At 36.8% G+C, this 14460-nt stretch overlaps 1 protein-coding gene across 5 annotated transcripts in view; it reads right to left on the bottom strand.

Annotated features, from left to right (window-relative positions):
• Window positions 1–95: 95 nt before the first annotated feature.
• Window positions 96–14460, bottom strand: part of IRAG1 (inositol 1,4,5-triphosphate receptor associated 1) — a 61219-nt gene continuing 46854 nt past the window's right edge. For 4 of the 5 annotated variants that reach the window (XM_063158468.1, XM_063158466.1, XM_063158469.1 and 1 more), the window contains 9 exons: window positions 13358–13498; window positions 11159–11290; window positions 10179–10320; window positions 9457–9506; window positions 7796–7903; window positions 6550–6617; window positions 5115–5234; window positions 4367–4498; window positions 96–3401 (listed from right to left, as the gene is read on the bottom strand). In XM_063158468.1, coding sequence (XP_063014538.1) covers window positions 3161–3401; window positions 4367–4498; window positions 5115–5234; window positions 6550–6617; window positions 7796–7903; window positions 9457–9506; window positions 10179–10320; window positions 11159–11290; window positions 13358–13498 — 1134 coding nt within the window. In that variant the 3' untranslated portion in view covers window positions 96–3160. The remainder of the gene's footprint in view (window positions 3402–4366; window positions 4499–5114; window positions 5235–6549; window positions 6618–7795; window positions 7904–9456; window positions 9507–10178; window positions 10321–11158; window positions 11291–13357; window positions 13499–14460) is intronic. The other variant, XM_063158470.1, reaches the window with a different exon arrangement.

Here is a 14460-nt window from a genome sequence, read left to right as displayed (position 1 = left end):
TGTAACAGTGTAGACAAGGCAGGACTTATTTCATGAGGACACGGCCATCAATATGCAGACAGAGCACCCCAAATCTTTAAGGTAAAAACACCGAGGACTTTGAAACTATAATTTTATTTCAAAACTCAAGTATGTGATACTATACAGTACAATACCAGCACACTTGTGCAAAATCTTACAATATTACAAATTTAAATATGATACACAAAAATAGTGCCCTTTTGAAATTCCTTTTGCTAGAAACATTTGTGCTGTGCAGGAGAAACCATAAATGTGTCTTGTTAAAGCATAAAAATAAATATTGCACCTCAAGAAAACTATTTCAGTGTTAATAGCATAAATAATAGGTCTGTTTCTTGTTATCTGATGTGATCTTTGAACACGGAAGAGGTTGTTTGGCTTTTTTTTCCAGATAAAGCAAACTAATATCCAACAGATAAAATTATAGTTAGAATAGTTTTTGAGTTTAATCTAGTTTCCTATTAAACAAAAGGTGTTTAATTAAATAACTGAAAAATATAAGCATAGCTATTTAGTGTGCTGTTAGTCATTGTGGTTTGTTATTTTTAGTGGACAGTTTGCTCAAAGTAGTTATAAAAAGAACTTTTTTTTTAAGTAAACTTTATCTTCATTTTTTCACCCCCATTAAAACCTCTTGCCTCTTTCAGTTCATTTGTGGCTAAATTATACTTACCTCAGACATGCAAGTAGTTCAGCTCAAATCAGTACAACTACTTATGGGAATTGTCCCTTTGTACTGATTCCACAAAAAGCCAGTGGGCTGAATTTTAAGAGTGGATGGAGACTTCATTCACCTACTGACCAAAAAGACCTTTTCACACACTTAACACTAAGCAATTAGAGAGTTCTGTTGATATTAACAACTTTCCATGTGTATTTAAAATAAGTTGTTGGACTCACAACAGTGCAGATGTAAATAAAAACAAATTAATTCAATTACAGGCACTGTTAATTAATTTTCTTCAGGGCAGCCCAACATTTCCACAATCACATAAATATGTGCCATAATTTTTGGCATAGAAAAATCTAAATATTTAGGAGAAATTACTTTCAATTTTATTGTCTTATTAAGATAGCAATGTTATTTGTAAAGAATCTTAAGTTAAAGAAGTTGATTTTAGTACAGTATTCAAGAAACAACTGACAAGTTTCTTCAAATACTAAAAATACATGAAAGGCCACGGTAGTTCTTCATAGTCAGAAATTCTAACTAAACCAGATTCCAAGTAATTTGCAAGAAACCTTCTCCTTATTCTTTACCAATTGCAATTTTAGACCAAATCACACTTCCCCTTTATCCTTTTTGAACTTCCTTAAGCACACTATTCCTCAATATATATACTTTAAAATTAAAAAAATAAAAAAACCCAACCTTCTAATTGCTTATAGACTCCCTTCCCCACCCCCTAAAATGTGGTAGTGGTCTGCTTTTCTTTTTTTTATTTTTTTTCTTTTCCCATATAAATATCTTCTAAGAAACACATGGCCAACAAAAATTCACCAGCAGGATATTTGTTATTAGTGCCAGGTACGTGAACTAAATTTCTGACTGAGTTAGAAACCTATTTTCTTTGACAGTTAGCCTAAAGTTCAGTGTTCCCACCAAAAGAAGACAGGACAATATTGACTGTATCAGAACTGAAATTACAGTACTTCATAACACTCTTATCCTTCTGATGGGAAACAGACCCATTTCTCAACCAGAAAATGCCAGGAGGATGCAGGACAGGAGTGCAATCGAGGGTCACACTGGATTTGCCATTGTGGCCATAGCTATGGAGAGACAAACATGGTTCACCTTCCCTCAGAAGTAGTGCTCAGCAGGTACAAATGACACACCTCCACTGACACACATTTTGGTCCCAGCCCTAAGTGCTGGGTTTTGTACAGGTAATGCCTTCACCATTTTCAAATTACTTGTCCGAAAAATTCAAGCTTTCATATTCTTGTGTAAGAACTCACAATTCCCAAGTAGGAAGAACTGGCAAAAAATCTGGGCAAAAGATGAGCTCAGCTTTGGAAGTGTATCAGATCAGTTTTGGTCTTGGCATCAGATTCTGAAAATGAACTACTGAAAACATGCAGTGAGCTCTCCTAAGGCCTCACTGCCACCATGGCCTGATTCATGCAGGCACAGGTTGGGTTCTGGCTGCTCTCAGAGCTCTGCTCCTGCTGCAGATCTCAAAGAATGCCTATTCCAGTGTTAGCAGGAGGGCAGAGTCCACGTGCTGTGGTCACCTCTGTACAGAGGTTTGAAGATATTTGTTTTCATTTTCAATCAAGAATTGAAGATTGCTTCCTATGTCCAAGACTGTTGTGTTTTGGGCTTGGGTAGCACATGGACCCTTCCAGGCAGCTACCACTTTTGGCTGTAACCAGTGCTGACACTGAGTGGCATACATTCATTTTTGGAAACTTTTATATAGCAGAAGTTTCCAGACTTATTGGATGATAACAGCTGTGCCACCTATTTCACCTAGACCCCATTTTAGGTTCTGTTGAGTATCTCATTTAAAAAAAAGTGGTGGTCCCATTCTTAAAACATATCATAAAAAACATTTATGCATGTACTTAGCATTCCATTTAAATAATCATATAGATAATTCCTCTTATAAAATGACTTTAGCAGCAAGGCATTTGGTCTTAGAATATAATTATATTCTTCCATGGAAGTGCTTCTATTTCTGCCCAATAGTCATGAATAAGGAAATGAATTAGCCTCTTAAAACCCAAAGGACTAAATGCAATTAGTACTTCAACAATCAACAGTAAATTCAGGAAAAGTAAAGCATTAACTGCAAATGTGGGTTTTATGATGGTCTTCAAAATGTCAATGTCCTGTGCAAATCATTCTTTTAAATGTCTTGCAGGTTGTTGATTACTGCCACAACCTTACCATGATTCAACACTACTTCATTTCTACGAGTCCTTGACAATAAGAGGAAAGACAGGATTATTGATCAGATTGGCATCTTAGCAAGGAATGCTCACCATGGATCCCAAACCTGGTGGTGTGGAGTAACACACTTGCCTAAGGGATCAGTGGAGCAGCCACAGGGATGACTAAGCACTACCTTTAAACACGGTGCTCTACTACCCAAACTCGCTCAGGGACCACAAGGGCGCGGCTGTCCCTCTGTTATTCCGCGCGTTGGGGCTGTCGGAATCCTGAGCTCCACCAGGAATACTGCTGGGCCGCAGAGCAGCTGGCCTTCCCTTCAGCTGCCTCTGACTTTTCATCACAGGAGTTGTAGGAGTGGTAGATTCCCAACACCACAGCAAAAATGACTATTGCAGCCACCACAAGCCACACCACGTTCCAGTGTTTGCACAGTTTGGGGTACAGGATATATAAATAATTAACGATGACTTCAAGTCTGCTGTAAAATGAAAAGAAAATTATTATATATTAATCAAATACAATATTTTCATCTTGAGCTTTTCAGTTTGGAAGATGCCATAGGTGGCACCATCTTTTTTCCTTAGACAAACACCTTGTCAAAGAAGAATCAAACTGTAGAGCTCTTTTATGGAGAGCTGTACACTCAGATATTTCAACTCCAACTATTCCATATGAGTAATACTTGTGAGACAGCTGGGGATTGTAAACTTGACTCCTATTTCTCCCACCTGTCAGCTGGCAAATCTCAGAGCTTGGTATCATGCAAAATTCTGCACTGTTCATACCTTGATCAACTAAATTAAACATTGGAATATGTGGTAAACATTTCTTTCCAAGAGTGTCATGACTAATGAGATGGTTGCTCTCTGAAGGCGGCTGAAATCTCAAACCAACAGATGTTTATAGCTATAATGGTTATGGAATGGAAAGGAATTCTTCTGGATTAGGCAAGGATCCCTGCCTTAACCTGGGATTGGACATATTACTGGCTTTGGCCAGCATTCAATGCCTCTGTAATGTACAGAGAGAGAGCACTGGGTGCAGATGGATGCAGTGTCTCTCCAGTGACAGGAATGACACCCAGCACCAGTTTGTGCTCCTGAATTACAAACTTTATAAGGCAGTGCATATTCACACAGGGATACATTTTGGCATCTAAGGAACTTCTATGGACCATTCTTTTACCTCAAATCAGAACCAAACCCCAGCAAGATAAAGCATCGTGATGTAAACATACAGCTTTAACTGAAATATCAAAATCAAAAGTTTTGTGTTTGGCAACTATCTTGTGTTAGAATATTACTTTCTTTGGAAATACTGCTATTTTAATATGCTTCCCCAGGAGGAAAACATGGCAAAAGGACAGGATAAAACACTTGCTTGGGTACCACAAGTAGAAAAAAGTGGCCTGTCTTGTATGGACATATTACACTACTGTCTCACCTGCTTTTCAGATTTTTTATCTCATCTTCATTTTCACTTTCTTCATGTTCCTCATGACTTTCTTTGGGTGTCTCTTCCTCTTCTTCCTTCAGTTCCTGAAGTTCTTTGGCCTTCTTCAAGGCTTCCTGATATCTTTAGCAGATAAAACATTTCTTTCTTAGCATAAGATGTATAAGCATGATCTGATCTAATGAAAAATTAGCTTTATGTTTTGTTACATGCAATAAAACACAAGTAGAAGTGTTGCAGCACCTGAATAAGAGTAAAAATTAGCTGAAGGCCATGAGTAAGGCACACAGACAGCCACCCTTCCTGAACAGAGGATTATATTAGAGCTGATCTCAAATTTATCCCTTTGAACAAAAAAGAAGTTGTTCTCCACAGAGAACAATTTCTGTCTATTGTAAAGGAGCCAGTAAACATTTCTCTATAGCTCTAGATCACTTTATATATCCTCTAGATACTACTTTTTTCCTGGAGAATAAATGCAATTCAGTGCTAAAGTCAGATGGCATGCTGGATTCTGCAGGAGAGGATCAAAATTTATCTCACTCTTCACATAATGCAAAATTCTGTGCTTGACATTCAGAAACAGATTCCAAAGTTTTAAACTGCCCCAAAACATGCTCTGTGAAATATTTTGTGAGACCAACAACATAACTACTGTTTTTAAAATTAAATTTTAAATACACATGTCCTCATCTGGTAGCACATTTTTACAGGTTTAGTTCACAACAGGTATTCCCACCCCTTGTTATATGCTTCCTCTTCTATCTTGGCTTTAGTTTCAGGACTGATCTCTTCCAACCCACTCTGTGTCAGCACAGGAGTTGAGGTTTCACAGTCAGGTTCTCCATTTGACTTCCCACTGCCAAGACAAAAGAAGCAGACAGATAGAAAATAACATCAGGGAAATGTGTTGTATTTGGAGTATGCCGCAATTTTGTGAGTCATGATTTGTCTTTTTGAATGTACATTGGAGAAATGTCTATCAAAAGAAAAAAATGGAACACAAGAAAAATATTTGTTTCAGGATGTTGTGATTTAAGAACAGTAATTATTATGTTTCTAAGGTAAGAAAACTATCATTTTTATTTTTCTTTAAAAAAGAAAAGAACCTTTCTTACCTGGCTCATCCATGACATTTACTTGCTATTCATGAAAACATTACCCTCAACTTTCTAAAACTCATCTTAGAAATTGTAACCTGCCACATAAGAGGAACATAACAGAAGTAATGTCAAATACCAATTCAACAAAACATTGGGGTTTTTTGCCTTTTATGTATTCTCCTGTGCTGACTTTCCAGAACTTTTCTCAAGTAAATTTTGGAGCATTTAGCCTGAAGATAAGTTGGTTTATATTGCTGTCTTCCTGCAGTGCTCTCCTGTCATTTATTTTATCTGGGACAGAAAGATTAAGTGATTGAGACATGGCAGATCTATCAAAATCAAGGTTTAATGAGCTCAACAATGGATCCCATTTCAACTTCTGGAATCTCACCCTTTTCACAGGCCTTGTTTTCCTGGCACTAAAATAGTTCCATCTGATAGACACAATCTGTGGGCAATGGATTTTCCCTCAAGTCATATTAACAATAAACATTATTTTCACTTGGACTTTAAACAAACCATGAGTATAAGCTGGAAGTGCTTAAACACACAAAACTGTGCTGGTCTGGGTAATTCTACACTACTAGACCAGCTGGCCCATGCACACACACTTAGGCTCAAACTTGAATTTCAAGTTCTGCCTCTGTTACTTGGTAACATGATTTGTTTTCCTAGGTATGAAATATTGATAAGGTTTTTTGGTAGTTGTATTTTCTCACAAATTCTGTGCAGTTTCAAAAGTGGTCTAGATCTTGAAGAGTTCTTTTGAATAGTAGCAGCCAGTGCTGTGGTTTCCCATTTTTGTTTTCTCAGTTGTTGCATACTTACATTCTTAGTGAAGCACAAGGTAAAACAAGGACATAAGATAAATTTTGTCCTGCCTCAGCACTAATCTAAAATACATGAAATTCAATATTTTGTAGTCGTGTACACGTTGAAAGCTTTTAATTTGCATGTTTAAAGCATTCTAACGAGCAGTAGGAATATCACAGTATTTCAAAATATGATTCTTTAAATTATCATTTAGTATTATCATTTAATAGTTACTGAGATGACCTAGACAAAACTCACTTTTCTAGAAGTGCTGGCAGAGCAGGAGTAGATGTTAGGCTGCTCCTTCCATTACTGGGTGATTCAGACTGTAAGTAAAGCATAGCAATAAATGTTACATTCATCAATTAGTTAACATTCATGACTAAATAATTTAATACCAATTAAAATTTATTAATTAATTTCAAATGAGTGTTCAATAAAATAACAAAGGCAGTGTGCTGCTCAGGTTTCTTTCCCATATTCATAAGCACAGTATCTTTAATGTGGTGCTTCCACATTGCTCCAATTAACCAGAGCAAACAATGGACTTGCACACTAAGAATTTTCTCTGACATTTCCTTCTACCCTGTTTATTTTTCCCCAGAAAATGTTCTCCTTCATATATTGATCACCGAACAGTAAAATTATTCTCTTGCTCCTCTCCTATTATCCTAAGAAGATGCATTTATTACTGAGTTTTTAATGGGAAATTTTAAATAAAAATAATTCATAATAAACCACGGCAAAAAAACAATTGACTCGGAGTACATAATAAATAAATTGCACAAACAGATGCTTTTCTTACAAGTAAAATAGACAAATAGATTTAGCTTCTCAGCAAAATCCTCATTTAAATAACGCTATATTTTAACAGAAAACTCCATAACTTTAATTGTCCCATCTTAGCTCATCTCTGAACAGTAAGTATATCTTGCAGGTTTTCTCCAAAGCATTTGTATGGATTTATTATGCTCTGATTAGAGTTTCATTTAATTTATTAAAGTTTAACAAAATAAAATTCAATATAGAGGCTGATGGCTCCAGTGATCCCAGATCATCACAGAACCTCTAAATTGCTACCACATACATTTCTGTACATTAATTACATTTATTGCTGTTCAGTGGATTTTTGGCAATGAAGAACAGCAGTCCAGCTGTGATCTGTGGCTTCTGGTTGAAATTTCTTTTCTACAGTGTACAGCTATTTTCATTATTTCTTTCCTGTGTGTTACTTCAGATTAAAAGGCAAATTTCGTCACCAATGCCCAGTGCCTGTGGATCAGCAGCCTGCCCTATTCAGCTCTTCCCAAAGGGAATCATTCATGGAGGTAGATTGCAATATCCCCTTACACAATAGGAATTACCTCTGTCCACCCCCTTCAGGGTGGAGTCAAAACAAGTTAAATCAATGAAAAAGCTTTCATTCTACAGTAACTATGGCTTACCCCTATGCAAAAATAGTTTAGACAAAAACTGGTAACTTTAAAATGTGGGTTTTACTTACCAGGGATGGCATAGAAGGTATAGGTGAAGCTGTTGGTGACTGACCAGGAATGTTCAAGGAGTTAAATTTAGGAACAACAGCAACACTGACTCTCCTTCGAGGCATATTCTGGGAGAAACAACAATTATTTTTTCTACCATACAACAAGACAGAATGAAGAACAATTCTGTGGGTTAATTAGTGGGGCAAAGATGTAGGCCAGTGTCTCCTTTGGGAAAAGGAGAGTTGAGAGCAAAAGTAAAATAAAAGGTCATGGTTTTTCCCAGAAATTCATCTTGTACTGCCTGGTATGGCAAGTGCTTAATGTGAAATGAGATGTGACACAGAGATGCTGATGCTTTTCCCTCCATATTGAAAGCCCAATTTAAATCACACAACAGAAATGTTCTGAGTTTATATTGTCAGCTCTTATCATAGGCCTTTATCTTTGATAAGCAGAAGCACAATGATACTGGGGAAAGTGCCAGTGTCACAATGACTGGAAATGCTGAAGTCACACATGAAACTCTTATCTTGCTGTGTACCTATTATGATATACTGTACCCAGTATGATATATTAATTACATGTAAACATATTAATTATAATTTGCTGAAACAAAAACATTCATTCCTTCCACAGAAGACCAGCCCCTTCTCCCCACCCCTGAATTGTTAGATAGCATCATGCAACACTGCTTATATTTCCCAAAGACCATAAAAATTCTCTTATGCCAAACACATGCTAATTGCATGCTATATTCTAGCTCAAGTACAGATTATGTAACTTTTTGCTGTCATTTGGTAAGTAGCCAAATGATTAATCCTATAAAATCTATGTAAAATCTATGCTTCCAGCTAAGCAAAAACATCAAAACACTTATAATATCTAACAGGTTTGTTTTAGTGCATATCCAAACACTTCTAAGATTCTGCTCTTTAGACAACTTTACAGGAAAGAAGTGAACACAGCTTTAGTGAACACTCCACGATTCTGGTTCTAGACAAAACCAACCATATCCATTAATTAATGACAGTTTTATTTAATGTACTCCTGAAAAAATACTTTGGGAAGTCTGCAGCCATGGTAGGAAGTCCATTCTAGTGTTTGGCTTCTTTTTTGTCTCCTCTCTATTATTTGGACTCATCCCTGTTAAATTTATTCTTTTTTTTGAGACCTCTGCTTCAACCTATGGAGTTCTCATTCTGAAATCCCATCTTGCCCTCTGCATGCTCTGTGTTGTAATTCTTTATACCCAACACTCAGAGGTGGCAGGAACAAACTAAACCTAAAGAACCAATCAAATAAAAATATGAAAATAAACAGTAGAGTGAGTATAATGCACCTGGTCACCGAATTTCATAATGTTCATACTGGGACTCATGCCTCCCAAATCACTGGTTGTTTTAGCAAGCTTTGTGATAGAGTTATCTCCAACACTTGGAAGTTTTGCAGAAATAAAACACTAGAGTTTCACATCAGGCACTACCATTATTGCACAAAGCCATACTAAGTCGTGTATCCAAAATTGCAAAGCACATGCAATAAATTGCATAAACAATATTGAGAATTTACCAGCACTGTTTGACCACAGCCTAAAGAACTGAGAATAGACAAAGAACTGAGTATAGACAAAGAAATTTCACTTCATAAAATGTTAGTTTTCTTTATATTGCAGAAATACCTTTCCAACAGTGAGAGACATGGATCTAGATGAACGAGGAACCCCATCTTCTGCACAGAAACAAAGATAAAGAACAGTCTTAGACTATGTGAGTATCTCTAAACAATATTAATAGAGCCCTTGCTTATATTTCAGACTCAGAGTATATTTACACAGGGTCTGTAAGTGACCATGTATTTGTTGTCATACAGTATTGTCATACAGCTTCTCAATTGTCTTGTCTTCTCAACTACACATGCACAAGAAATTTGAAATAATTGCAAATAACCAAATCAGTACTACTTTCACTGAATCAGGCAAAAATCCCACTATTGGCCTCCATGTACGAGTAATTGCAAAGGAAAATCCTCACGTTTTAGTTTCCAGCAAAGGAAAGAAGAAGTTGTAAAAAGAAAAGTGTTTTTAATAATGAAATTTTGCCTTCATCTGGACCTGAAAGGTAGTTGCATTAAAATTGTGCAGAGTACATGGATTTACAAGAGGCCATGAGAAAATATGATTGCATCTCATCAGAATTTGGTAAGTGATAGTGAATTCAAATTACTGTACTGTAGCATTAAGTATGGCTCATATGAAGCATCTTATTTCTGTAACATTTGAAAATCTACTCCTGTAGATCAGAACTTCATGGACAGGCTTCACAATACTTTAAATCATTAATAGCACCAACAACTCTCTGAATTAGAGGCAAGACAAATCCCTAAATTTTTATTTTTCTTTACCAGATGCACCATAGGTTCTGCTAGAATTCTGATTGGCAAGTTTCTTGAACTCCATTAGTTCGGCATGATCCTTTTCATATGTCCTTTTCAGATTTTCCACATACTGCATCATTACTTCTGTTGCCTTTGACATACGCTTCTCCTAAGGAAGAAAAGAGGGAAATATCCAGGTAACCTCTACACATCTCCAACAAATCATTTGCCTCCATATGTATGCTCCATGTCAGGGCTAAATCTGGAGCTGTTGTTCTTAAGGAAATATTGGTGTCTCCATGACAGAAAATTCCTAAGACAGAAGAAAATGCCAATTCATATGCATTTCACAGAATATAACAGTTGATGTTGTCATATATTCACAGGCACAGAGGCAGGGTATATCTGATTACTTACGTGGTATACCACAATTGTTTTAAAACTCTCAAAGGTCTTAGCCACTGGCATCAATCTGGGTACTTTAGAGGGCAGAGGGAACATTCTTAAATCTGGGTGGGTATTGATGTGTTCTTACTTATACTCATTCTGTTCTCATACTCTTTGTAATTGACTGAGCTATTGCCAAAGGCAAGTGACTGAATTAGATTAATTTTTTGATCCAGATAAGTTTTCTTTTCTTTTTTTTCCCCTTAATATTTTTATTATGTGCTGCACTGATTTGAAATTAGTTTCTTGTGATGCAGCTGTCGTTCTGAATAAAATATATGTTTCTGTTGTACAGACAATAAATAGCTTAATGGACAATCTTCTGTTGGAACTCTATTTCCAGACTGTAGGGGTCTGTTACCTGACACTACAACTGTAAGAATCTGTGTCTGGACAGGTTGTAGAGGTCCAATTCGTCTAGCTCATGCAATACAACATACAATGTTGTATTTAATGTCTTTAATCTGTCAAAATGGCAAATAAAACACAACCTCTAGCCCAGGCTGGCAAAGACAGCACCTGTGGATCCAGGACAGAGTTAAACACCGGGATGCCCTCACCTGGCGAACGGCTCCGACCATCTCGGCGCGGCTGGAGAGCCGGGCAGCCAAGCGCCGCAGCACCGCGATGTCCTCCAGGAGCCTCTGGTACGCTTCCCTGTGCTCATAGTGGTGCCACAGGTGAGCTGAAGACTGAAGCAAAAATACAGCAGCTCTATCAGCATAGTTTTAGTTCAAATGGAATGGCCAGAGCCTCAAAATGGGGTAGAAATGTCCAGGCAGAACTCCTCACTGAGAGATTAGCCTCAAGGGGTGCCAGCACTGCCAGCGCACCCAGCTCACAGTGCTGCAGCTGCCCTGGTGCTTCACTGCAAGAACACAGTTTGAGCAGTTAGAGAGGACTCAGCACATTTCTGATACTTCCCTTCTGAAATCTATAGTGAAACATGCACATTTCTGATACTTCCCTTCTGAAATCTATAGTGAAACATGCTCTGCCACCTGTAAACTCTACAAATGCCAAGTTCATTTCAACTAGCACTTAAAAATGATTGCTGAGGGACAAAGGACATTTTAATTTTCTATGCACAAGTATTAAGAAGGCCACATGTGTTCTTTCAGTTCCATGATACTTCACTTATTTGGAAAATAAGACAGTCTTAAGAATTGCAATGCTACCTTGATAATAAATTGCAACCAAAATTTGACTGCAAGAAAAAGAAAAAGGGAATATGTTTAGGAAAAATCACGCACACAATATCAGAGTTTCCTTTTTTTTCTTGACAACTGTAACCTCCTTATTTTCTCCAAAATATTGGAAATTCATGTAGTTCAGCTTTTTCTTGAAATTAGGTTTCTGAATAACACATCAATTATCACAAGACTGATTTAAAAAATCAGAAAGATTGGTAAAACTGTCACTGAGCCATAAAATATGTGCCAGTCCTACAGAAATGAAGATAACCTCTCAATGAGATTGGAACAACTCTAGGTCTAGTATGATAGAGATTTTACAGAAGCCATCACTGCTTTTAATTGCTTCTTAGTTTATTCCATTGTCCAGAACAAAAGCTTTTATGGGGAAGGCAGTTTCCACTTTGCTATAAATCATGTAAAAAAGCTTATAAAAGCCAGACTGTAGCGTGTGAACTGCTCAAAGGAAGAAAATCCTAATCACATTTGTCCCATGCTGGCAACATGAAACTTGATGCCTAATTAGAGATTCTTGACAGAAATCCATGGCAAATCTAACAGACTTGTTTCAGTCTGAAAAGCCTGAGATTTAATAGACTGTTTCTGCTTGCTCTTTACACAGGGAACAGAGAGAAGAGCAGCAAAATATTCTCAATAGTTTTTTTACAGAAACAATAATTTGAAAATGGAGATTTGGAATTCCAGATGAAAAGATGTGACCACAATCTTTCTTTAATTGTATATTTTCTTAACTGATGATATTCTTGATAAAGTAAATGGGAGAATCACATGTTCTCCTCACTATTCTCATAAGAATGGCAGCACCTCCCTGCAATAATGCATGCTGGGTCTAAGGCTATTTCATTTATCAGCCTGGTGTGTAACCATCCCTCCCTTTGCACACAAAGACACGCACAGCACTTCAGTTGACACATTTTAGCAAATTTTTTGTTATTCCAGTTAGAAAACCTAGAGAAAGCTGGCAGGAAGGACTGAAACTACTGCTGTAAAGGAACACCAGGGACAGCTGGAATCAAAGTGTACTCAGGCCTAGAACCTGAGCCTGAGATTGTACCTATTCCCTAAGTATTCCTTGCTGTTTCCTTTCACACAGCCTGCCTTCTAGTATCTGCAGTTAAGAGGCCTTTCAAGTTACAGATCTCAGGATTCAAGTTTCAAATTATTTTGGCATCTTTCATATCTGGACACTTCAAATTTACCGGTAAAGAAGGTCTTGCTCAGGAGAGCATGGATCAGTGCTCCAACTGGAGTTCTGGATGCTCTTAGCTATGTCACAGGCTTATTTCAAGAACTGAACAGCAAATTCCTAGTATTTATTCCTGAAATCTGCTAGACCAGGGAAGCATGCCGTAGGCATTTCCAGCAGTGCTGGCCCACTCTGGCAGAATATGCCCTCACTCAGAGTAGTAGGCAGCTCATGGCAAGAAGTCTGAGCAGCAGAAAATGAAGTTTTGGGGCTGAATTTACAAGTCAAACACATTTGTGATGTTTGTGCACTCTCAGGTACACTACAGTTCAGGAAAAGAATTCCCACAGTTTCCTTACCGTAATGGCTGCTTTAAAGTTTTCCAGTTCCTTCTCAGCATTCTCTTCAGTAAGATTTCTCTCTCTCTCTGCCTGCTGAATTCTAGACTCCAATGTATAACTATCATTTCTAAAGGCCAAGGAGAGTTGTACAAATACATTCTGTTTGGATTTAAAAAAGACATTTTCCAATAAGTCTCACAGTAATATAATTTTCAATAACAACTTATGAATAAGGTATATGTTTAACTAACTTTTCCGCTTAAATAAGTATTGAAACAGAAAAATGGAAAGTATTTTTAAATTTGTTTTCTTTGAAAAATCACTTCTATTTATTTCCACTGAAATAGGAATAATAAATGTGTTGCTGCCTCTTTTCCTGAATGTTTTTCTGGGAGCTCTGTAGGGCAGAGACAAAATGAAGGAAGCAGCCTACGAGAAGCACCAGAATTCACAATAGATCTGTTTTTTAGCTGGACTTCCTCCAAGGGTCCCCAGGGTTTTTAAACAGATAGTCTGTGCAGAGGAAGTCCAGGGATGAGCTCACCATGAGCATTGTTTTATCTAAGGGATAAACACCTACCCCTGGAAGTATTAACATTTTTATTCTCTTGCACCCTGCTTTTAAAGATTATTTCTTTCTTTACATAACTTCTTAGGATTAATACTTTGCAAAGCACAAGGGACCGACAGCTCCAGTAAATTGCAGTGTTGTAAAAAAAGATCTTTTTCTTCACTGGTATGTGATTTAAAATCTAAAAAAAAAAAAAAATGCTACAAGATAAAGAGAGACCTGCAAACAAAATTATTGCCTTGAACTGAGAAAGCAAAAATTATGTAAACTAACAGCAGGATATTATTTAAAAATGCCCCAAAGCTAATAAAAATGCAATTTAAATTGCTGAGTTTCTGGTCTTATTTAATCTCTTTCCTTTTTTTTACTACTTTAGAATATTAAAACTATTTCCAAAGTGAATTACTATTTTGTTATGAACAACACAAACAAATATTTTGCTTACTCCTGCTCCGTTGTTTTACAATTTCTATTGCTCATATTTCACAAAATTGTTGTCTTGATGGAGTTCCATGTGTTTTGTTATTGTTTTTTTTTAAATGAGAAATAT

The sequence above is a fragment of the Melospiza melodia genome, chromosome 6 (assembly GCF_035770615.1).
Source record: "Melospiza melodia melodia isolate bMelMel2 chromosome 6, bMelMel2.pri, whole genome shotgun sequence".
Lineage (NCBI taxonomy): Eukaryota > Metazoa > Chordata > Aves > Passeriformes > Passerellidae > Melospiza > Melospiza melodia.
The sequence above is the reverse complement of the archived record's forward strand: the minus strand, read 5'-3'. Positions and strand labels throughout refer to the sequence as shown.